This window comes from Patiria miniata, unplaced genomic scaffold (genome assembly GCF_015706575.1).
Source record: "Patiria miniata isolate m_02_andy unplaced genomic scaffold, ASM1570657v1 HiC_scaffold_6, whole genome shotgun sequence".
Taxonomy (NCBI): domain Eukaryota; kingdom Metazoa; phylum Echinodermata; class Asteroidea; order Valvatida; family Asterinidae; genus Patiria; species Patiria miniata.
In genome coordinates, this window is record NW_024037073.1 from 12,042,187 (window position 1) to 12,067,041 (window position 24,855).

Below are 24,855 nucleotides of genomic sequence, written 5' to 3' on the forward strand. Positions count from 1 at the left end.
GATGCATGGGGGCCAATTTAAGTTTAAGGTCTCGAAAACAAATGATGCATTCTTCCTCAGTTATTTAATTACATTTAATGTCAATCACTTTCTACATTCCAGAATTCATCTCATTCAGTTTTTGGCACAACTAGTCTGCACGTGTTATAATAATGTCTTTGGTTCTGAGGTGAAGAGCGCCCTCTCTTGTCCTTCCGGGACAGTTGAACCGCCATGTTTCCAGATTGACAGTCGGCGCTTCTTTGTCACTGTTTGAAGACCACTTGTGTGACTTTATGAAGAACTTGCAATCTAATTAATGAGACGAAATGGACAGGTAAATGATGAAGAAAACAATATGTATATATTTTATTCAAATGATGTTGAGAAGATCGCGTTACCAGTCATGCCAGTTACGAACTCGCAGTCTCACTTTGGAATGTATCTGGAAGCGTGTAAAATGCCTATTTTCAATCAACTGTTTCTGCCCCTGGCAAAATGTTGCAACATTTGTGTACAAAGCGGTTGTGTACAAAGTCTATGGAGAGTTAAGAAAATTTTCTAAGTTAGCAATGGTTAGTAAGTAGGCCTATTTCCGTAAAAAACAAATTGGAAATGTTTCTCTCGGTCCCACTTATCATCTCAATGAAGGTCAGTCATTGCAAAAATGATGATAAGACATGAATCTGGGACATATGAAAAAAAAAGTGGCGTCAGGTTGCAACATTTTTTCCTCTGCCCCTTTTGTGCATCAAATTCAAAATTTTAAAGAACAATTGTGTGGTTGAAAGATCCAAATTTGTAATCATACCATCTTGGTTTGACGTCATATGACTTAGTCTTGTTTTTTGCCGATATCTCACGAGATTTCACGGGGTTAGGAAAGATGATGTCATCATCTTGTAAGTTGCAGGGCAAAACATAATCGTCATTTTGATGTGTGGTTCGGTGAATTTGGCTAAGGGATGAGTGGTGCAATTTTTTTGTTTTCCAAAGGCTACAAAACGGTACGTTTTTTTAACGGTTTTCCAATTAAAAATCCTCAAAATACATGCATAAGGAGTGACCGGAGTCGATGAAAAATATATGAAATGGGGTTTATTTGGAAGTTTGGACTTTCAGAAGGACAGGGAAGTTGTTTTTTTGATCAAAAAACGAGGTAACACTGGTTCCTCAAAGGCCCGTTTTTATCGGCATGCCTATTTTAGTCTGGCCCACGGACATGGCGATTACGTGTACGTGGGCATGTTCCGTTTTGCCGCATTTTGTGAAGCGTGAATGGAAGTGCATTTAACCCGCTGTCAAACATTGTGTGGTCGCATCGTGGTGCGGCCCAGGCACGTGCGGTGTTCCGGGAAAAAAAATCATAACTTTTTTGTAATGAAAGATAAAAAGCTGATTCAAACTTTAATGAGGATTCGTTGATAGGTTTGGAAAATTTAGAGGTGTTAAAATAATAATATTTTGACACTAAAAATGACAGAATGTTTTCATTGAATTTTGCCATTTTTAAATTGTTATATCTCCAAAACGCAAGCTCATATAAAAATAATTAAAATATAATTATTGTTCGCGTGTGATTCTCTTTCCAGTGATACCAAATTTTTTGGGGTTGGGAAAAACTTCAAAAAAGAGCTGGACTCCCTAGTGTGGGCCCAGTCCATTCCATTACGATTTACAGTAACCCACTACAGTCGTTTTCCTAGATTTTTCCAGGTTTTTCCTAGTTCCGGATTGCTTCTTATGAAAACCTACCTCTTTTAGATTGGTCTCCAATACCATTTTTTTCTGACGAAGTGCGTTTTGAAAAGTAAAATGAAAGCATCTTGATACACAAATCAAATACTTCCAGAACTGTAAGGTTTTTACAAGCCTTACAAATAGACCAATTGAATTTGCTGTGGCAGAAAATTCTCTGTTTTTTCTGGACCACCAAACTCTCCTGTCACGAAATGTAGCTTGAGTAACTCCAGCTGACATGCTCATCAGGAATTCAATGCCGGAGACAAAACTACGTTGTAGGTGGGTGGGTGGGTGGGTGTGTATGTGGGTGGGTGTGTGTGTCCGGACAAATCTTGTCAGTGCGATAACTTGAGAAATACTTAACATATTAACTTCAAATTTGGTTTGTGGATTGTCCTTGGTAATCCTAAGAAGCCTTTTGCAATTGGGGCCGAAAGGTCAAGGGTCAAGGTCACAGTGGTTAAAAATATAGAAATTTTGTCAGCGCGATAACTTGAGAAATACTTTACATATGAACTTCAAATTCGGTTTGTGGATTGTCCTTGGCAAACCTAAGAAGCCTTTTGCTTTTGGGGCCAAAAGGTCAAAGGTCAAGGTCACAGTGACTAAAACAAAAGAAATTTTGTCAGCGCGATAACTTGAGAAATACTTTACATATGAACTTCAAATTTGGTTTGTGGATTGTCCTTGGCAATCCTAAGAAGCCTTTTGCATTTGGGGCCAAAAGGTCAGGGGTCAAGGTCACAGTGGCAAAAACAAAAGAAATTTTGTCAGCGTGATAACTTGAGATATACTTTACATATGAACTTCAAATTTGGTTTGTGGATTGTCCTTGGCAATCCTAAGAAGCCTATTGCATTTGGGGCCAAAAGGTCAAGGGTCAAGGTCACAGTGGCTAAAACAAAAGAAATTTTGTCAGCGCGATAACTTGAGAAATACTTTACATGTGAACTTCAAATTTGGTTTTTGTGGATCGTTCTTGGTAATCCAAATAGGCCTATCGCATTGGGGGTCGAAAGGTTAAGGGTCAAGGTCACAGTGGCTAAAACAATAGAAATCTTGTATTTATTCTGAGATCATAGGGATTAGGGATTAATTCATATAAAACCTACAGAAGACACTAATGCTGTCAATGAACGTTTCATGTGACCAAGGTACATGTACAATGTAAGTTGATGTTAAAAGAGTGGTGTTACATGTATGTCATGGAAACAGTCACGGTTGCGGGGCATTTGTGTTTGTAAACACACCTGACTTGTTTCTAATTAAAACTCTTCATTGGCTGCTTGGGTAGGTTTGAGTTGAGTTCATGTTAGTCAAGGCAACTGACTTCAAAATAAATGTTTCTTCAAGGATGGGATACAAAAATCCCTCATTGAAAATGGTTCTTCTTTTTATGGTAGGTCTGAATCGTCTCAAAAGATATATGGCATAACATCGCCAATAAGTCTGCAGGGCCCTAAACCAGAAGACCTAGTCTACACTGAGCAGCTAGTGGAAGCCCTCAAGCCACACGGTGTCTTTGAAAATGAGGAGGAACTCAACCATAGGTGAGACACTTCAAGTATAACCCCTAACCCTTCCAGTTCCTTCAAAATCTAACGTAGGGTTTTGCAGGATTGACAAAGGTAGAGCCCAGCCACTTTGAACTGGAGTACTGTGGCCTCATGGTTAAGGGCACTGATTTGTGGTCTGCGGGTAAAGCTGCAGGTTGTGGGTTCGAGTCCTGGCGGGGTCATGGTGCGTGTGCCCTTGGGCAAGGCACTTTGTCACTCATTGCTTCTCTCCACCCAGGAGTAAATGGGTACCTGTGAGGGCAGAGATGGTTATTGTGATTGAATTAGCTACCTTGCGCCTAACAGGCTGCATCGAGCTGTATACTCCCCAGGGAGCTGAGATGGTATTTGGAATGTTTCATGTGCCCAATGAGCAGGGGTAATAATGATGTAGCGCCTTGAGCACCAGTCCTGGTGGATACGTGCGCTTTATAAATATCCACTATTATTATTATATTATTATTTGAACTCCACAGTTTAGTAGAAGTGTTAAATTTCACACACCAACATCAAAACCCCACAAAGCAAATGTACATGTAATAAGTGGATTGTTTAGTTTTGTGTTATAGTCTAGACTCTCATGCATCAGAAATCGATCGCTGTTTCTTTTCTTGTTTTCAGAATGGTTGTATTGTCCAAGTTGGACGGTATCGTCAAGGACTGGGTGCGAGAGATGTCTCTGAAGAGGAATATTCCACCGAACATAGCTGAAACTGTGGGAGGTAAAATCTACACATTTGGATCCTACAGACTTGGAGTGCACACAAAAGGTATGTACATGTATTTGGGTTGTTCCATAAATTTAGGGTCCAGAGTGTGACATTGTTCCTGTCCCTTCTATCTAGGGACCATCCTCAGTCCTGCAAAATCCTCCAATTGCCACCACTCAGTCCTAGCGTGAAGAATGACTTCAAGCTCTATTTTTGTTTGTTGGGTTTTGCTATTCATAATCGCTCTCGGAGGATGACTGCGTTAACCCTAACCCCTTGAAAACTTTTACTAGAAAGTATCCTGAATCCGCCTAAATCCACCAATTTTGTCATGCAAAAAAAAATATCGGTGTCCTGAGTCCATCAGAACCCACCAGTGAGGCCATCAGAATCCACCAGTGTAGTACATATACCTCGTACACACCAAACATATAGCCAATGAGTTAAACTGTTAAGAGCCTGAATCCATCAAAGTCTCCCAACTGCCTGATATGGAGGTATCCTGAATCCATCAAAATCATGCAGTACCGCTAGGCTTACTGTCCTGAATCCATCAAAATTCCCCCAACTTTTTCAATATGGAGGTGTCCTGAATCCGCCGAAATCCTCCAAAACAGGGGGGTGGAGTTTGATGGTTTCAGGTACATGTACGTTAGGGTTAAGGAGTGCATCAGAATTACTAACTCATAGATGCCAGATGAAATAAGGAGAGGCAAAAAATGGACCCCAAATGTATAGAATGAAGTACATTTTCCTTGTGTACGTGGTCCACACAGTAGTGCACTGTTTAGACTACGTACAACAGTACCGGGTTCCCCCTCACCCGGCTACAGTTAGAGAGGAAGGAGGAACTCAAACACATTGCCGCTGTAGATCAGGCACTCACAAAGACGATATGGGCTTGTGCAACATTCAGAATAACCAAGGAGCTTTCCCAAGTGGTCATGAAATGCAAAATACTGTACCTGCATGTAGTCCGTTGCGAATTGTTCTTATTGTTATGGCATGGGGGACAATTGCAAGTATATATTAATTGTTGTTAATGTTGAATTTTTGTTGATATCCAGGTGCTGATATTGATACATTGTGTGTAGCACCTCGGCATGTGGATCGCTCAGACTTCTTTGGCTCCTTCCAGGAAATATTACGAGCCATGCCAGAAGTCAAGGATCTGCGGGTTAGTTTGTTTCTATAAATCAGTCACACGATATGACATGAAGAACGCATCTTCTGTAGGTTTGATCATTCTTCAGACAAGACTCAATTACAATGAAATGTTTTATCGGTAATGATGCTTAAGGTGCTACACCTGGAATTTGTAATTGCTACTTCGGTAAAAATAACTGTGGGCCAATTTCTCTTCTTTAAACAGAAATTTGGTATTCGCCAAAATTATCTGTTTAGCACAAACAGATGACTGGATTAGCTTTAGTACACCTAAATCATTTTTCAAGGCAGAATCACCCATGTACAGGGGTGTGAAATCTCAGCTTTAAAGCTGATTTCAGCTTTTTTTTTGTTTTAGATTTCAGCTTTTTTCCCTCACTTGCTGTGTACAAAAGTATATGAGATTTCCAAAGTTCAGCTTTTTTACATCTTTTTTCAGCTGTTTTCAGCTGTTTATTTCAGTGGTCACTCACACCCCTGCATGTATGTACACCACATAATCTCTCTTTTTTTCTCAAATTTGTCACAGGCGGTGGAAGGAGCTTTTGTACCTGTCATTAAGATGATATTTGATGGCATAGAGGTAAGTACAAACATCCACGGCATACAGATAAAATGAATTTATGGCTCGGGGTCAGTTTTGTGCACACACTGCTTAGCATGAATATTCTGTTATGAATGAGCAAGCCTTATAATAAACATGCACTGTCTTGAGCAAATTTTGGCTGTCGGTTTTGAGGGGATAAAAAGAAATCAGATTAGCTTTGCTCTTTGTGAAGTAAGCATGTGAACCAAGCAGAGGCGTGTGTGCAATGGGTTTGTATCTGTATTGGCAATGAACAAACCGATCTGAAAATCTCATGTTTCAATTCTTTTTGTTAAACCAACTCTATGCCAGATCTGTAGAGGTTGGAAGTGTGTGGAGTCACCATCGAACCTAGGTCCATATCATTAATTTCCTCCAAATGAGAAATCTGCACCACAGCGAGGGCATTAAATAAAGGGACACCAGGTCCTGGAACAGCCCAATTGGGCTACAAAACGCGCTTTGAACGAGATGATGATAATCGGAAATAACTTTTAAAAGTAGGATATAAACATCCACACAACTATCCTTTCAAAATGGGCGTTTTTGTGTTAGTCCTGTATTATGCGTGCAAGAACGAATTTCGGGGTCCACTTTTGCGACCCCATAAATTCGAGCTGTTTGGATGCTAGTTGTGATTTCATTCGTACGCGTAAAGTGTTCGCCTTTTGCGGACGTTGAAGAAACCACAATTTTTTGCATTGGTGATTGGTCACCGCGCGCTGTTCCCGAGACACACAACGTGTATAGCGTACATGAGAACGACACAAGAAACGTATTCATACTCCGTCATGTCCGATGTAAACAAGTGGTTTTTTTTCGTCTTTTCTCGGGAACGGTAAGACATTAGGTTGGTTTCCTTTCAACCAGATGTTTGAAATAGGTTAAGTAAACAATCCAAAACATAACATTTTCGGGGATTTCAGGACCTAGTTCCCCTTTAACATTGATGCACTCCTAGCTTACCATTCATCTTCCATCCTACAGTTGCTCAAGTGAAAACATTCTGTTTAAATTGGAAGTTCAACAAATGTTGTTGGGTTTGTTACATAAATTTTACTGCAAAATATTTAGGTCCACAACAGTTCTGTTCAGTAGATGTGTAGCCCTTTAGTCTCCACCCCTACCCCTACACCCCTCTCCCCCCAACCCCCCCCCCCCCCAAATTGTCATTGAAAATTCTTTGTAGTTTTCCCAGAAAAGAACCAAGTAAGAAAAACCTTGCTCATAGTGCAGAAAGGACTTGTACCAAATACCCTGTCAAATGATTCTGCCTGAAATGTTATCGTTCTGAAGAGGACAACAGTTTGAGTTTTTTTTTTTCACTGGCATAGTTTTGAAACGTTTGTTTATCTCCCTCCGTTGTCTCATGTGGATAGATGGATGTGCTGTTTGCAAGATTAGCGCTGCAGATAATCCCCGAGGACCAGGATCTTACCGACGACAGCTTGCTGAAAAACCTGGATCAGAAATGTGTCCGAAGTCTGAATGGTAAGTAGATTGATTAACCTTCATCCCGCCAGATCCTTCAATCTCAACCAAGAGGTGTCGGAGGACTTTGCAGGATTTTTATAGGAAGGTACTCCTGAGCTAATAAGACCTTTAAGTTAAACTACAAAAATATGCCATTGTGTTCGCTGGACATTGGAGAATTCAAGAAGTTTGTGAGCAAAATACTTGTTGGGTTGGGTTTAAAATGGGAACCACCACCCTACATGTAGAACATTCTACGCTTTGGAATAATTTGCTCTGAATAACTGCAAGTGTGGATCTTTTAGCATCTTGCACGTGTAGTCACTCCTGTTTCAATCTTCGGAATATTTTAGTTCAACGCGACGGTGGAACGCACTGTGTAACGTAGCAGGGATAAAAAAATATAACATAGTGCACTTTGGCTTTTATATATGAGCATTATCATAAATGTAGTACATAAGTATTGTCCTTATTCCTGCAGATTCATTGTACATTTGTCCTTGATCTTGATCGATTTACAGGTTGTAGAGTCACTGACGAGATTCTGAATTTAGTACCAAACAAAGAAAACTTCAGGTTAGCTCTGAGAGCAATCAAACTCTGGGCCAAAAGTAAGTATAATTCATAACAATCCTTAGCATCTGCGTTTCAAATAATTTTATATTTATATTCTGAAAATGCATGGATAAATCCTGAAAAATGAACTTAATTATTACCTGGAAAGAAAGTTTAATATTACATTATAAAGTTTACATGTAAACATTCATAGTGGGTTTTAAAAACTATATCTTGAGTACTGCCTGAGAGCTTGCATAAAATTCACAAGAATGTGCACAGACACGTAGCATCTTTGTAGGGTGTGATCGTCAGGCCCCTACAGCAATACGTTCCAATGTCCCTCCCAATGGTCCAGGCATGCAACTTTTCCTCGGATCCGCTGATTTCCTCGTTTTTTACTTCTCATGAATGCCATTACAAATGGAAAAACACTGTACAAAGTCTTGTGTAGTTTGGAATTGCCTCGTTTTTTTTCCTCTCTAAATTCCAGTTGCATGCCTGCTGGTCTCCCCAACTCTCACTTTGTAGTTTAAAACTATGAGCAGGTACTGGTACTTGTACATGTAGTCCATTGATTTGCAAAATTGAAATATTGATATGATACCTCTCATCACAGAATGAGCTTTAAGTCAGACTTTTTAGGAATTGAGATATTTATATATCTGGATTCTGCAGACCAAGAGCTTTCCAATGGTATACAACATTAAGGGGTACTGAGTTAGTAAGGGAAATATAGACCACCAACTTACTGGAAGTTGTAAAAACTGATGCTTGAGAAAATGGCATTTAAAAAATCCTACAGTTGTGTTACAGTGAATGAACAGTCAACTTATAATTGACAGGATGAAATAGGTTTTAAAGATGTTTGACAAAACAAAAACTTGGACCAATGTAAAACAGGATTTACAGTTTAAGGTTCACCTGAAAACAATAAATCGACCACCCCTTCAATTTGCCCCACTGTACAGCAGAATGGCAATCTGCAACTTTAAGCTCATTTCGTGCTGACAGGTCACATATAAAATATGATCGTTATTAACATCTTTTGTTGTTTGTTATCACAGAGCGAGGTATATACTCCAATGCTCTTGGATTCCTAGGCGGTGTTTCGTGGGCAATGCTCGTCGCCAGGACATGCCAGCTCTACCCCAACGCAGCACCCTCAACTATTGTACACAAATTCTTTCTCGTTTTCACACAATGGTAAGATGATATGTGAACAAATTTGTAATAAGCTGTAAATAATATGCAGAGGTAGAAAAAAAATGAAAAAAAAATAAACCAGCAGTAAGGGAGACATTGACTAATTTGCAATGCACATATGGTACAAAATTTGACTTAGTACATTTTTTACTGCTAAGAGAAAAGTGATGAATAGTTGGACAATGCCTGGTGGATATATTATAAGGGAATAAATATGTGCATGGCCAGTTTTAAACAAGTACGTTTAAAACCGGCTAGAGCTGGTTTTAAACGTACACGTTTGTTAAATATCGGTCAAGCACATATTTTTTCATATTCATATACCTTTCGGTTAAAAAGTCAAAACAAGTAAAAAATTACAAATTTCCAATGATTTTGTTTAACAATTTTACTTCATGTTTTATGCAACACCTCTCTAGCTATATTTATGGTATATGCTTCGCGTGAGCAGTATTAAAGGTCTCATTATATGGAGATCAGCACGTGTCGCATACTGCGTGATGTGGCGCAGAATGCAGTAGTGCCGGGAAAAAGTGTTTAAATCAGTCGATGTTTTATTAACCGTTTAAAACAAACCATGTGACAGGCTCTCAACCAATAAAATAGGCAAACTCTCTTAGGTTTTGATGAATAAATAATAAAACCCAAGACATTTTGCCTTTTCTTTTCAGTCGTTTTGCAGAATCAACCTTTCAGAGACCAAACTTACATGTATCATTGTTTATTTCCTCTTACAGGGTGTGGCCCCAACCAGTATTACTGAAGCAACCCAAGCCAATGACGGACCTAACCTTTCCTGTTTGGGATCCCAGGGTGAGTTAGAGTGTTGTCAAGTGTAAGGGACAGCAGGGTTAGAATCAAGCAATGAAATATCATTATCGAATATAGGCTGGCAATTATTTCCAAATTTTCTTGGTGTGAGAAGACCGAGAATATTTGTATGGACTATGTGCTCGAACAGTAGATGGCATTTTGTCAGTGTTGTATTCGAGTCCCTGCAAGTCCATCACAAGTCCATCGCAAGTCCATCGCAAGTCCATCGCAAGTCCATCACAAGTCCATCACAAGTCCATCGCAAGTCCATCGCAAGTCCATCGCAAGTCCATCACAAGTCCATCACAAGTCCATCACAAGTCAATCACAAGTCCTTCAGTCTCAAGTCAAGTCACTAGCTATTCAAATGAACTGTGACAAAGCATTCCTTTGTCATTGTTCATCCAGTTACTTGTGACTGGCCTTATGAAAGGACTTGTGAAAGGACTTGTGATGGACTTGAATACAATATTGCGTTTTGTGACCACTTTCGAGAGACCCAGTGGGAGGGACACACCACGTTCGCTTACTGGTTCTTGCGCAAAGTACGTCAATGTGCGTCTTGGCGTGAGCGTCTCTTGGTTGAGCGTCGGGTGCCGTGGACTGTGTGTTCGAATGTCCTTCCTAGTGGTCTTGGAAAGAATGTTGCATCGTGATGCCACTTTTGTTTCATTTTATATAACCTCAGTGAAGGTCAGTCAATGCAAAGAGTTGGAAAGACATGAATCTGCGACTGAGAAACTTTTCCAATTTCGTTAGAAAATACTTTGAAAAATGCACTGGACACCCCATAGACTTTGTACACAGCCAAAGGATGGTGTCTGGATACTACATTCTTTCCGTGGTCTCCCCCAGGTCTCCCTTTGTACCAATAGAAGGGGGGGGGGGACATGTGCCCTGAATCCTTTCTATACCCCCTGGATGGGGTGCTAGTCCAGCATAGGTAACATCCTAGCTAATTCTGGTACCCATTTATACTCATGGGTGGAGAGAGGCAAGTGTGGGTAAAGTGGCTTGCCCAAGGTCACAACACAAAGCCAGAAGCAGGATTCGAACCCTTGACCCTCTGATCATGAGTCACAAACCCTAACCACTTGGCTGATACTCCCTCCTATATTTCAATTGTAGATATTGTTAACTCTCCTCCTGTTGTATCTTTGTGCTCATACACCAGGTAACCACAGTTTGAGATCATTTTTGCGTTTGTCATGCACAGGGTTGTACACACATACTTGCTGCTCCTTCATCCTATAGCAATATTAACAACTTGCAAAATGCGCACACACCTCCAATTTTGTGCAACATGTGCGTGAGTGAATACCGCCTAAGTAACATCATCTAATCATGATCATGGGATTATTGTACTGAATAGGATCTTCAGATAAGCATATTTCCTCCACCTAACGTCCCTGAACCAAGAGGGAATTCTAACGCATTGCTGGTGAAACCAGACACTCACTTGGAGTCGCTATTGGTCTGTGCACATTTAGAATAGATTAGTTGTGCATACTTCGTGCCATATGCCCACAAACCAGTATGGAGTGGACAGTCTGCGGCGTGTCCCTTCCACTGAGACTCTGAACCCCTGTTAATTGTGACCTTACTTGTGATTGACTAGTCTTTGGTAAAGACGTTGTTGTATATTGGATACCTGATAACCCACCGCTGCGAGAAGACGTGCGTTATCACTCTCGAACTGCTGTCACCCACGAACCACTATCATACCTATTTTCACAGGCATGCAACTTTTCCTCGGATCCGCTGATTTCCTCATTTTTTACTTCTCATGAATGCCATTACAAATTGAAAAACACTGTACAAAGTCTTGTGTGGTTTGGAATTTCATCGTTTTTTCTAAATTCCCAGTTGCATGCCTGCTAATACATGCAGTGTGCATTCAAAACCTTTCATGTTAGTTTCGAACCAAATTCTTCAACTTCTTACATTATCTTACAAGATGCAGCAAGACATTTGTGCAACTTCACTGGGCAGCTCTTTTGTGGAATGTAGTATGCGTGGAACTGAAAATGGACCGTAATTGCATGAAGAAGTAGTGCATTCACGCTAGTTGCCCCTTTTTTCAGGGGGGAGGTTTTACAATATTCCCAAGATGTTGCTGCTGGCGGTTCGTGGGTGATGGCAGTTCATCGTGATAACGCCCTATTGCGGCTCAAGACTAGTGATTTACTTCTGATTCTGACTTGTGAATGACTTGTGATTGACTCAATTACAACTCTGATCAGAGGTTTATATTTTGTAACTCACAAAAAAATATGAAATTTGTTTTTTACCAAGAATTCAACAGATGTTTAATACATTATATTTCACACAGGTAAATGTTTCAGACAGATTTCATCTGATGCCTATTATCACCCCGGCCTACCCTCAACAGAACTCAACCTACAATGTCACACTGTCCACCAAGTTCATCATGGAACAGGAGATCAAAGGAGGTATGAAAACCAATTCTGACTTTTCCAAGTTTCACTACACCCTACCTGTATGTTGTGTGGAAACACTGCAAAGATCTATTTTGTAACCCTAACTCCCTAGCGTCTTTTACTAGGAACTGGACCAAGTCCATCAAAATCCATCAATCACTGTGCGTCCAATACAAAACTGTACATGACATAATGGAATCCACCACTGACGCATTGGTTGACATTCACTGACTTGCTACACATGGCTTTTATCACAATAGCAGTACAGGAAGCTAGGCAAAATCAATCGGATACCCCTAGCAATGCTTCAGGCCATTAGGCCTAAGTCCATCATACTCCATCAATATTTAGTCATGCCAGGCCTTCTGGACCAAGTCCCCCAAAACCCACCAAAATGGGGGGATGGATTTTGATTGACTTTGAAAATTGACTTTCTTGAATGCAGGCCTTGCTATCACGCAAGAGGTTGTTCAAGGCACGGCAGACTGGGACAAGCTCTTTGAACCAATCAGTTTCTTCCAGAAGTACAGGTGAGATCATTTGTGATATTTATTTCAATATTTCACTGTTGCCGATCATTAAAATAACGAGGCATCTTGTTTACAAACAAAACTGTGAAGAAGTCTACGTTGTGTCAAAGGAAATTTTTCAAAGCTACAAAGAGACTGCCTCTTCAACAATAGTATACAAGTATTGAGTGGCTCAGAGTAGAATGGGAGGAATATTATCGCAAGGTAAAATGTGCACTTTTTTTGTTTCACAAGGCGAAGCCGAGTGAAATGCAAAAGTCCAGATTTGACTGAGCGATAATATTCCTCTCATTTCACAATTTAAAGCCACTCAATGTTTGTTTTATATAACTGACATATAGATCCTTGTCATTTGATTTACAGTTAAAATGAACTTCTATTTCAATACAAAATTGTTGGGAAATGTATTTCTCACTTCTAAACCATCCCTTCACGAAATGTATTTCTCTCTTCCAAACCACCCCTTCACGAAATGTTTGAACCCTCCCGGCTCTTGGGAACAATACGCACCATGCGCAATGCTCAACGCGCACACCAGCATGCATTTGCACACAAATACCGCGCCATGGAACAAAGATGGTCCTATCTGTTGAATTGTAAATCCCATGGGTGAATGGGACTTTTTGAGCCCCGGCGTGAATGGGAGCAATAATGAATGTCATGTGATGTGAGTTCCACCAATCAAATGACAAGAATCTGTATGTCAGTTAAATAATACTATGGGCTGTCTTATATGCCTTTCAGAAGAATTAAATGGAAACTTGTTTTTGCAAAAAATTCATCAATGGATGATCAAGTTTTCCGTCATTTTTCTCAACAGCTATTTTAAAATAAAAGCTCTCTGCAGACAATGTTTTGAGTTTTTCCCATCACCATCCGTGCTATCCTACTCCTGTAGGGAACTGAATGAGACGTCATGGAGACATTATTATTATTAATCATTTCTGGTAATGAAACCAAGGATTCCCTTGGCACTGTAGCTCGCAAGCCTGAAGAAACCTGTGGAGAGAAGACAATGAGAAGAAGTTACAGTTTTAGAGGCGGGAGGAAAAGCCCAGAAGAGTATTCTGGGGAAAACCCACGGAATCAGGTAGGGACTGAAAACCCAATCCACATATTGGCCCAGGCAGGATTCGAACCCGGGTCACAGCGGTGGAAGGCGAGGAAAGTACCGCTACGCCAACCTGACTCCCCAAGATTGTGTCTCGTGCCTGTCAGCTCTTAGACATAGAATAAAAAGTGTTGAGTTATTCAGTTGCATGTTGTTGTGTTCAAAGGATCTGTGAACGATTGTGTGATCAGTGGCTTGATTTCTCCTACAGGCATTTCATTGTTCTGACAGCGAGTGCTGGGTCAGTAGAGCATCATCTGGAATGGTGAGTACAGTATTAAAGGGAAGATACAACATTTGCAAACATCAAAAACGAAATGATCGAATTATCACGAAAAACCTTACTGGATTGTTAGGGATTGACAGTCTAAAGCATCCTGTAAAATCGTGGCTCCTGGTGTGCTGACATTTTCAAGAAAACCTGTATTTTTACAACACTGGTCGGCCGACCAGCGTTGGAGAAAACTGGCTTTTTTCAAAAATTGCTTCTCATTTTTTCATATTTAGCTCGTCTGCATTTTCTTTGCAATTGATTACACACCTGTGAAGAGGTACAAGGCTACTAGACTGATTCTCTGATCTTATAATTCCCCAAAGTCTACAAATTGCTCCGTTTAATCTTAGGTGGCGTCAGGGAACCAGACTACAAGAATATGATTGGTTTTCTTGGTTTTTTCAGCATCTATGAACCCAAAACGTGAAACAAGTCAGTGTAACAATATTTGCTATAACATACTAATCCTCCAAATCTATTTTTTTCTGAAAATTACAGCAAAAGCAAATGTTGTACATTCCCTTTAATAATAATAATAATAATAATAATAATTTACACTTATAGAGCACATTACATTAACATCTCCATGCGCTTTACGACTAAGACAGAGTTATGTTACTGTTGCATTACTGTTATTTATGTTATAATGAAAAGTTACACTAAATAGCATTACTATAATATATAACATATGAAAAGTTACATTTCTATTACATTACATTTCTATTACATTACATTACAATTTCATTACACAAGGCAACACAACTTAAGTACTATTTGATGTGAACAGGTAGGTTTTTGACCCTAAATACCTCGTACACACCAAACATATAGCCAAGGAGTTAAACTGTTGAGATCCTGAATCCATCAAAGTCCCCCAACTGCTTAATATGGAGGTATCCTGAATCCAACAAAATCCTGCAGTACCACTAGGCTTACTGTCCTAAATCCATGAAAATCTCCCAACTCTTTCAATATGGAAGTATCCTGAATCTGCCAAAATCCTTGAAAACAGGGGTTTGGAATCGGGTACGTTAGGGTAAATCTACACTTAAATGAGTTTAGTGATGGAGCATCACAGACTTCTATGGGGAGGCTGTTCCAAAGTTGGGGTGCTGCTAAGGAGAAGGCAAGATCACCATACTCTGACTATTGTTATGGACTCAATGCACAAGTACCCCTCAGCAGTTCCAGAGGGGGAGAATGAGACCAGGAAGATCACCAGGAGGAACCTTTCAGTTTATGCAGATTCAAAATAAAATTAGTAAAGACTTCATCTACTGATTGGAGTTTGCACAGCCTCGACTCCATGGGCGCGTGCGCGTTCCTTCACTAACCCCTGGCCGTGATGAACACGTAAACGATGCTGACTGGCTATTCAGAGCGTACTGCGCGCGCATTTCGAAGAGTGCACACCGGGCGCGCCCATAATGCGCTTGCGTGCTTTGCATGTCACGTCACGTACGAAAATGATTTGCTATTCAAAACTCGCAATGCCTGTTCGATATGGATTATGGCAGCCTCGTTTTTCGCTAAAAAAAACCCTGTATCTTCGGTTGTAAAGGGATGAAAGGGGTACGTACATTTAATACAAATCTTTGCTAAATAAGGCATTGTCCAAACCTTATGTTTGAAAGGATTGATTCTTCAAAATTACAACTTTAAACATTTTAAAGATGGCGTCGGCACGTCAAACGGATAAACTGCAGCCTAATTATAATGTGCCATATTTTGACACATTTAAATCACACAATTCCAGGGGTTGAGATCGCGCAAGGCATGATGGGAAACAACATGGCGCAGCAAGATCTCGTACCCATGGGAACGAGGTTGGAGTTTGCATTCTCCAATGCACTCCATGTGGTGGGCATCGGTCTATCAGACTGGACCACTGATCTCTATATAACTGCTGGAAAGCATACATAGAAACGCAAAAGAAAACCATTTGAAGCTATATTGGGGAGACAGGTTGGTGTTCTCTAAAGGACAAGTGGCCGTCTTAGGCAGTTGTGATTCACTTTTGTAACATCATTGATACAGCCTGCACTGTATGTACGTGTAGAACTTTCGTATATAGGCGGCCATTTTTCGAAGACAGGGATGAACTGGTCAAAAAGTGAAAATAAGTAAATGTACAGCATACGGGCATACGCTATCCAGTCTTTATTTAGAGATCAGTGAACTGGACGTGGTTAAATGTATACAATTTACTTAATTTTTTGTATTTGTGCTTTTTTTCCCTTCTAACTAGGGTTGGTCTGGTTGAATCTAAGATCAGGATTCTGGTTGGGAACCTGGAGAGAAACAGCCACATCAAGTTGGCTCACGCAAACCCCAAATCATTCAATCCCCAACAGACTGAGGAAAAGTAAGTACATTTTATGGACACAGGCAGTGCTGTTTTCAAAATGCTGTTGTGGTTTTGGGCGGTGTAAGGAGTATTACAGGCGGGGCACTTTGGGGCGGTACAGGGACAGTGGGTTAATAATGTCTAAAGAACCCTTCCAAGATCCTTTAAAATCCATCAAGTTTGGAGGATTATGTAGGATTGAGGAATGTTGAGCAAAGCCACTGCTACTTTTTACATGGGGGCTTGATGCCCAATGAAATTTCAAGTGCAAGTAATTTACCATTGGTTTCCTGCACAGTGGAGAGTTTGGAAGATTCAAGACAGGCTCATACTTCAGGTGAATGCGTGTGCGAAGCAAAAATTAATGTCATGAAACGTTCGCTGCGAAATTCGCTGGAGTTGAAATGTGTTCAGCTTTTGTGAATATGTAGCACGGAAACTTGCCATGATGTCATAATTCACTTTTGCACCGAGTATGTACCGGCTTTCAGGCAGATTCCTATCTAAAATGCCCAGAGTGTTAAGGTTAAATATTATTACATCTGAATGGCCGATTTTGAATTCTCTCTAACTGATTTCAAAAAATTGTGGAATCATTTTCAGGACGGACATTTTTGCCTCGCTGTGGTTTATTGGTCTGGATTTCCAGCAGATGGATCCCTCCACCAATGTGGACTTGACCTTTGACATCCAGAGCTTTGTGGACACTGTGCACCGGCAGGCCGTCGGTATCGGCATGCTGAAGGACGGCATGAAGATTGAAGCCAAGCATGTCAAGAGGTACGTGTTCAATAATCCCTAGGCCGTGCTGTCTGGAAACTTGCTTAACAGAGAAATTATTTTGCTTAGCGAAAACGGGTCACCAGCTAATTTTCCATGCATTGCAAATTGCGTGTGAGTGGTTCCCAGGCGTTATTTTCTGCTAAGTAGCTATGGGCTCCGTGCGCCAACAAGAGAGGGAACGTTGTTAGCCCCATGGATGGGTTCCCGCTAGTATGGCGGGAAGTACGCAGGACGTATTTCATTTGGAATGTGCACAAAACGTCTTTGTGTGAGCGTCTGACGTGAGCATCACGGGAAAAAATTGCGACGCGTTCATATGTCGTCCGGTCGTATTATTCTTGATCACAGTTATCAGGAACTGATGTCATGGAGCAGAAGAGCACAGGAATTTTGCCAAGCAGATGATGTTTGATGTGGTCAGGTTTCTTTTTTCCATGCTTTTTTATGACACATAGGGGCATGTTCCACTTTTCCCAAAAGATGTTGATTACTCCAGAAACAGTTGGAAGTTTCACACGTACACATAAATATTGATGTGTGAAACATTTTGCTTCATTGCGCAGGAAACAGTTGATTCAGTTCCTGCCCAACACCATCCTGAAATTCAAGAAGAAATCCTTGCAGAACCAAGACTCTCCTAGTAGCACGGTCTCAACGGAGCTTCAGCAGAAGGACAGAAAGGAGCCCACCACGCCGACCCGCAAGACAGGAGCAGCCGGTGCCGTCATCCAACCGGTACAGATGACCGAAGAGGAGTTCCTGTATGGTGCAGCCGACGAGAACCATTCAGGAATACAACTAACCAAGTCTGCTAGTAGTCCAGCCCTTGGGAGTGGACAGACTGGACAGGACAGGGTAGAAGTCACTGGGAGTAGTAGCGACACGTGTGTGAGAAGTAGCAACGGTAATGGGCAGCCAACAGATACACAACCTTCAGGTGCATCCACGGAGTCTAGTGAAGCGTCTCAGGTAACTCTCAATGTTTGAGCTTTAAACTGATTTGTAGTTATCACAATCACACCCTGATGTAGAGATGAAACTTTTCAGATTTTAATCTGAAATCAGATTTTTTTTACTTTTCCAATGAAATTTCAGATTTTTTAACAATCCCACAAAAATGATTATTTAACAATTTTTCCACAATTTTTTTTTTTTTCATTATAATTTCCAAAAAAAGTCCATGAAAAGTCGATGAAAGTGGCATGTACAAATTTACACAAGTGTAAAACACTAGACTAACACTGATCAGATCCTTTTCCGGCTTGAGAAAAGGTTGAATTCTGACCTATGACATGGAAAAATGCACTGGGTCCCACGTTGATGCGCTGCACTGCACTGCGCGACGCTGTGGCATCTCCAATCGAAGGTCCAATTTCAGATTTTTTTTGCCAAGGCCAGTTTCGTCTCTGCTGATGGTTCCTGTAGATCAGTCCGTTAAGCCCTGCGCACCGTGCATTTTGGTGTCAACATGTGCGCAGCATGTGCGCTTCATCACATTTTGTCACACTGCACGCATAAGTGCTCAGACTCTGCTTGGCTGTGATTGGTCAAACACATCATGAGTCGGTACTTAATAGATAGGTCTGATTTGACAAAGGGAGAGAATTGACAAACGCTTAAACACCGTTGCCCTTCTTGCACCTGCCGACTATATTTGTGAAGATACTACAGGTTTCTACATGTTCAGATGAAAATATGTTGAGAGCATCGCATGCAACAAGTGTTCCACACTATATTTCTACAAAGCTATTGTGAATGATCATAGCACCACCTACTGGTGTCTGTAGAGTAGAATTCTAAGTACAGTGTTCGTGACATTGTAGTAGTATGTTATAGGGTTTTGTACAATTGTAGCCATGTGAAAGGAATGGAAGTTGCACACATTGTACAGGGTGTTTCAAAAAAAAGGAAAACCCAACTTTAAAGAATGAGTATGGACAGACGATATGTTTACTGGCTATAAAACTTGTATCATCTGAAAGGGTAATCTCCATGCTTTTCAATGATACCATGTTTATGTTCTGAGTCATGCATCTCTGAGCATCATTGTCTTGAAAACTGGATGCAAAAATGCAGTTGGTTCACTGTCATAAAAAAAAACACTGGGCACGGTGTGCCTATTGTTACGGAAATGTCTGTGAAATGGCTTGAATGTTAATCCTCGGGAAAATGGCACATTGTTTTGAACGTGGCTTGGTCAAAACGAGAAATTCATGACAAACAATAAAATCCAAGTTTGAAACCAACCCGACTTGTTTTTTTGGTTTCTTTTTATGCATTCGTGTCTTCTTCTTGAGTACTTATTATCATACACACCATGCCTATTGCGTTTGACATGAAAGTGAACCAACTGCAATTTTGCATCAAAATCTCATGACAGTGGGGCTCAGTGATGCATGACCCTGGAAATGTAAACAAGGCGTCATTGAAAAGCATAGAGATTACGCTTTCAGATGATACCAGTTTTATAGCCAGTAAACATTTAGTCTGTCCATACTGGTTCTTCAAAGTTGGGTTTCCTTTTTATTGAAACACCCTGTACATACAGATATTTATGCCTCACAAATCAGGTGTTGTAGGACAAGATAACCTCCTTGTAAATCTGCTCAACTCCTTCTTTTCAGGAAAACTTAGTTGAATCTACAAAAGAGAGCAGCCAAGGCGGAAGAATAAGTCCATCAACAGAAGGTGTTTCTGTCTTCAAGGAACCCTTGTCACCAGAGTCATTGCAGACCGCGCATCCCAACAAAAGCCTCGTACGTGTCTTCATTCCATTAATTCTTCTCTGGAAATTGTGTTTGTTTGTGGAGTGCTGTGGTCCAATGGTTACGATGTTTGACTCATGTGCTGTGGTACGTGGGTTCGAACCCTGATAAGGAACATGGTGCTTGTGTTCTTGGGCAAGACACTTTACCACAATTGCCTCTCTCGACCCAGGAGTATAAATGGGTACCTGTGAATGCGCTGATCTCGAGCTGCTGCAAAAAGTGGTCTCATGGCCTGATGAAGCGCTTTGAGATCTTTGATATAAAGCGCTATATAAGCACCACATTTTCATTATATTGTGAAAAATCCATGGAAAATTTGAGAACTTTTCAGTTACACAGAAACTGTGACTGATATAGGATTTAAGCCATGATCACCCATACTAAGTTGTGTTAACATGTATTTATTCCCTGAAGAAGCCATAAAATCATTGAGTGCTCAGGTGGTTTTGGCAGTAAAGGGAATAGTAGGCAAGAGGTTTGGGAGCAGTACAGACCATTGTACTTTTATATGACTAACTAAGCTATCTAGCTTGTTGGTGATCTCCTAGAATTAGTTTGAAATTCGTCATTGAAGTCGGATTGAATTGGCACATTTGAACTGGATTGTGACGACATGAAACATTTACAAAATGGAAAAAAAAGATGAGATGTAATAATAATAGTGGATATTTATAAAGTGCACGTATCCACCAGGACTGGTGCTCAAGGCGCTACATCATTATTACCCCTGCTCATTGGGCACATGAAACATTCCAATTACCATCTCAGCTCCCTGGGGAGTATACAGCTCGATGCAGCCTGTTAGGCGCAAGGAAGCTAATTCAATCACAATAACCATCTCTGCCCTCACAGGTACCCATTTACTCCTGGGTGGAGAGAAGCAATGAGTGACAAAGTGCCTTGCCCAAGGGCACACGCACCATGACCCCGCCAGGACTCGAACCCACAACCTGCAGCTTTATCCGCAGAATACTCCAAAATAATATCAACATTATGCTCCTCTGTTAAAATTCAATCGTTTAGCTTGAGTAAAATCACGTTTATACTAAAAACAGATCCAAGATTAGAATCAATAAGATGAAAATGCTTTTATTGATGCCATTCCACAGGAGGTATCGCTAGATTCTATAGATAGTACCATAGACTCAGGGAGAGGTACTCCAGATGAAGGAAGCAGCAGTGTTAAGAGACCCTCGTCTCCTGAGCCTTCACCGCTCCAGTCACCGCCTAAGAGGGCCAAGGCTGATACTGAGCAAGACGATAGCACGCTGACCACCACAGAGGACCAGTCCGTACAAGTAAGATCAGTTGCTCTGAGTCAGAATCATCAAGTAATCATTTCTCGGTCTCGGTCTAGGGCTGTGTTCGAGCGAGTCACTCGCGTCAACATGAGTATACTCCTTATTACCATCCGCTATTGAGGCGGCCATTTTGTGACTACCTAATAACAACATAAACCGTTTGAGCGATGTGATCCCAGTGCAATGCAGCTTGGAGCAAGAACCTGGGCTAGTGGACCATAGTTGAACTTTTCGAATCATAGAGTTATATTTCATAAACTAGAGAGCGCACTCGCTATACCACGCGCACACACGGATGTACCAACGTGGACGCACGGCCGCCATACTTTAGGTGGAACAATTACCTCCACAGAATTATAATTAGAACACAACACAATTGTAGAATTATCAAGTGCACTCAGTTTCCGTGTGCAAGTTGTACATGTACGTACGTACTTACATATGGGCGGGCTGTCACTGTGTTATGGGGAAGTTTTTTATTAGGGAAATTAGGACCGAGTTGTGGGGACTTATTTTATCTTCGGTCCCCATAATACCATGGGGAAACACGTTTGTAGTCCTCACAGTTACAGAACAAGAATTTGTGAATGTACGTATGCACGCACGCAAACAGTGCTATATGTAGAAAGAATTGAAAAGTTGTGCCACCTGAAGTATGGTGGCTGCACGTCCATGTCGGCAAGTGCGCGTACAGCCAGTGTGGTCTCTAGTTGTTGTTTTTTCCTAATCCACTATGCAGGACCAGCATACCGAGGTCGGTCGCATCGCTGGTTACTATAGCTGCGCGCATTCGTGTTGACCTTTGACCAATGTCAATCAAGTAACAATCTTCAACCTACATTTGAAACATCTTATGCTTTTTTCCCCAGCGAAATGGCCAAGCTAGTGTCAAGACGGCCACTTTGGAACCAATGACCATTGATATACGACAGGTAAGAGAATCCAGTTCTACCCAGTATTGTCAATAACTACATAGTCACATTACTAGAAATGCATTTCAACATGCAGTGTTGATACATGAGACAATACCTCAGTGCTGTCTTTTGTTGAGAGGATTAAAAACGAAAAGGTCTTCAATGTCATACAATGGCTTAGCATCGAGAGACTCGGTTTCAATTCCAATTTGAAATTCGCCTTGGACTTGGCCTTGAGGGTCAAAGCCTTGGCCTTGGCCTCGGATGACAGAGCCTTTGCTCCGGCACTGATGAGATTGTTCTACATAAAATGATTTTCATAATATGGTGTCACTTAAGTTAATGGAAAGAAAACACTATGGCTTGATACTGTGCACGAAAAGTAAAAGACGCTTTGTCAATTGAGACCACTTTTGGAAAGGTCTATGTTGCAGAGTACGTACGACATATTTGCGTGAGTGTCGGGCGCTGTCAGCAATACATTAGAATATCCCTCCTAGTGGTCTCCCCCAACTCTTCCCTTTATAACTGTTGAGGGGGTGCTTGTGCACGGAACCGGTAGCTCTGCCTGTATTGCTGTTGGCAAAGTCTTCCAAATGAAACACGCGCAGTGTACAAGATGGCCCTGCAAACGATAAAACTGAATTCTGTGTTGCATGTAGAAGGTCTTTTCTCCATAATTAGAATGTCCAGCCTAACATTGGGAGAATTTTCAAAGGTGCTACAAAAAGAACTTTTGGCAGGGCAACTGATGTTGCCATGGATCTATCATATTTGAGACATTTTCAAGTTTAAATACGAAAATAGAGCCTGAAGTTCAACAACAGAGCATGCTAGGTTGGAGGATTTTCAAGTCACCAATGTTTTCACAGCACTTGTGCGTCATTGATGTACTGGTGTTATTTAAATAGGAATTCCTGTTTTTGTTGTTGCCCAAATTTCCGAGTTTATATTTATTTTGAGCCCGTTTTGGGGCTTTTTGCCTGATTTCACATCTTTTTTCCTGTTTTGCACAAGTTTCCTGTTTTTTTTTAAATTGAAATTCATTCTCATGCCTGGTTGTATCCTTGGGCAAGCCACTTCTACCTGCATTAGCTGGGGAGTAACCTGCGATGGACTGGCGTCCCATCCAGGGGGAATAGAAATATTCTCAGTCGTTTCATGCCAAGGAAACCGGAGATAAACGCCGGCCTGATGGGCCACATTGGCTCGTGACAGACTTTACTTTCACTTGACTCAGAAAAATAAATTTCAAAATTGAATTAATTGTTTGTTAGAAGTTATGAACTTTACAATGGAGCATTGGAACCAAAAAAAATGGTCTACGCTAAGTTATCACCTGTTGCGATTCAGGTTTTGAATTAGCAGGGTCCCAGCTTGGACTTGACTCAAGTGGGACTTAAATCGATATCCACAACACACACTGCCATCCCAGTCAACCCAGCCTGCCCAGCCCTCAATTCCATCGACATCTTCCCCCAAAGTGCAACAAGTGCCAAATAAGCATACTTCACCGACCAAGCTCAACACCGGACTTGGGCCAAGTGTGAAATTCAATCGCAATATAATCGCAATATAATCGCAATATACCAAGCTCTTTTTTTTTTGAATAAGGAATCATTGCCTGTACATATGCAGACCAACAAATTTTTTTTTCAAGGACATTGTTTTCTTTGAAAAGTTTTTAATAACATTTTTGTTGTTGACAATTTCAACAATCATGAGGATACTAACAATTTTGATTTCTTTCTCGTGAGACTTGCAAATAGAATATACACTTGCCCTTGTTAAGGGAATACATGTACGAGTATATATAAATGAAGCCAAGTACCTGCCTGTGGTATTTCTTGCTTTTCTATCCCCAGCGTCTACCCAGCGGTGAGTTGCCTGACATGTCATCACCTATGCCTAAACAAGTCACTCTGGTCAAGAATTCCATAAAGCTTAACCTCAAGTGAACGTAAATATGTTTTTGCTTTCTTCTTTTTTGTCTCCCTCTCTGTTCTATTCATATTATTTTTTCGGGCAACAATCTGTGCTTGATTAGTTTGTAGGTGGGTAGCAAGATTAAGATATAGGGTTCTTGTTGTGCTACATGTCTTAAAACGTTCTAGTGTTCCTCAGTTAGATGCCAGATGTCACAGTGGGAATGCTTATGTATTGTCAAATGGAACATTCCAAATGGAATGGAACATTCCAAATGGAATGGAACATTCCAAATGGAATGGGACATTCCAAATTGAATGGGACATTCCAAATGGAATGGGACATTCCAAATGGAATGGAACATTCCAAATGGAATGGAACATTCCAAATGGAATGGAACATTTCAAATGGAATGGAACATTCCAAGTTCAGAGAGAAACACCTCCAGGAGGCTAGTGCGTTGGTTTCTTTTAACTGAACTGGTTAGGTCATGAAATTTTGCTCCAGTATGGTGAGAGAACTTCGCACAAATATGACATTTAGCAGAAAGGGTATCATTTCTGCAATTATTTTTGTACAAGAAGGCAAATTTCTTTATGATCTTGAAGCAAGCTTTTCAACGAAGGGCAAAATGACGGCACAATCGTTTTCCTGAAATAAATCAGAAAGAAG

At 40.8% G+C, this 24,855-nt stretch overlaps 1 protein-coding gene across 1 annotated transcript; it reads left to right on the forward strand.

Moving 5' to 3' along the window:
• The first annotated feature begins 181 nt into the window (after nucleotides 1-181).
• LOC119742741 (poly(A) polymerase beta-like) lies at nucleotides 182-24,469 on the forward strand. The gene is made up of 19 exons (XM_038218909.1): nucleotides 182-316; nucleotides 3,126-3,272; nucleotides 3,900-4,048; nucleotides 5,056-5,165; nucleotides 5,685-5,738; nucleotides 7,121-7,232; nucleotides 7,736-7,825; nucleotides 8,837-8,975; nucleotides 9,713-9,788; nucleotides 12,121-12,241; nucleotides 12,675-12,759; nucleotides 14,082-14,135; nucleotides 16,393-16,509; nucleotides 17,095-17,271; nucleotides 17,838-18,243; nucleotides 19,899-20,030; nucleotides 21,152-21,340; nucleotides 22,213-22,275; nucleotides 24,123-24,469. The coding sequence occupies exons 1-19, from the start codon at nucleotides 309-311 to the stop codon at nucleotides 24,213-24,215; spliced, it is 2,322 nt and encodes a 773-aa protein (XP_038074837.1). The 5' UTR covers nucleotides 182-308; the 3' UTR covers nucleotides 24,216-24,469.
• Nucleotides 24,470-24,855: the final 386 nt, after the last annotated feature.

Bases quoted from the DNA above. Each gene is read 5' to 3' on its own strand.
- LOC119742741 (XM_038218909.1), top strand. The intron at 9,789-12,120 runs GTGAGTTAGAGT...TATTTCACACAG, and splicing joins TTCCTGTTTGGGATCCCAGG to GTAAATGTTTCAGACAGATT. The intron at 20,031-21,151 runs GTACGTGTCTTC...GCCATTCCACAG, and splicing joins CGCATCCCAACAAAAGCCTC to GAGGTATCGCTAGATTCTAT.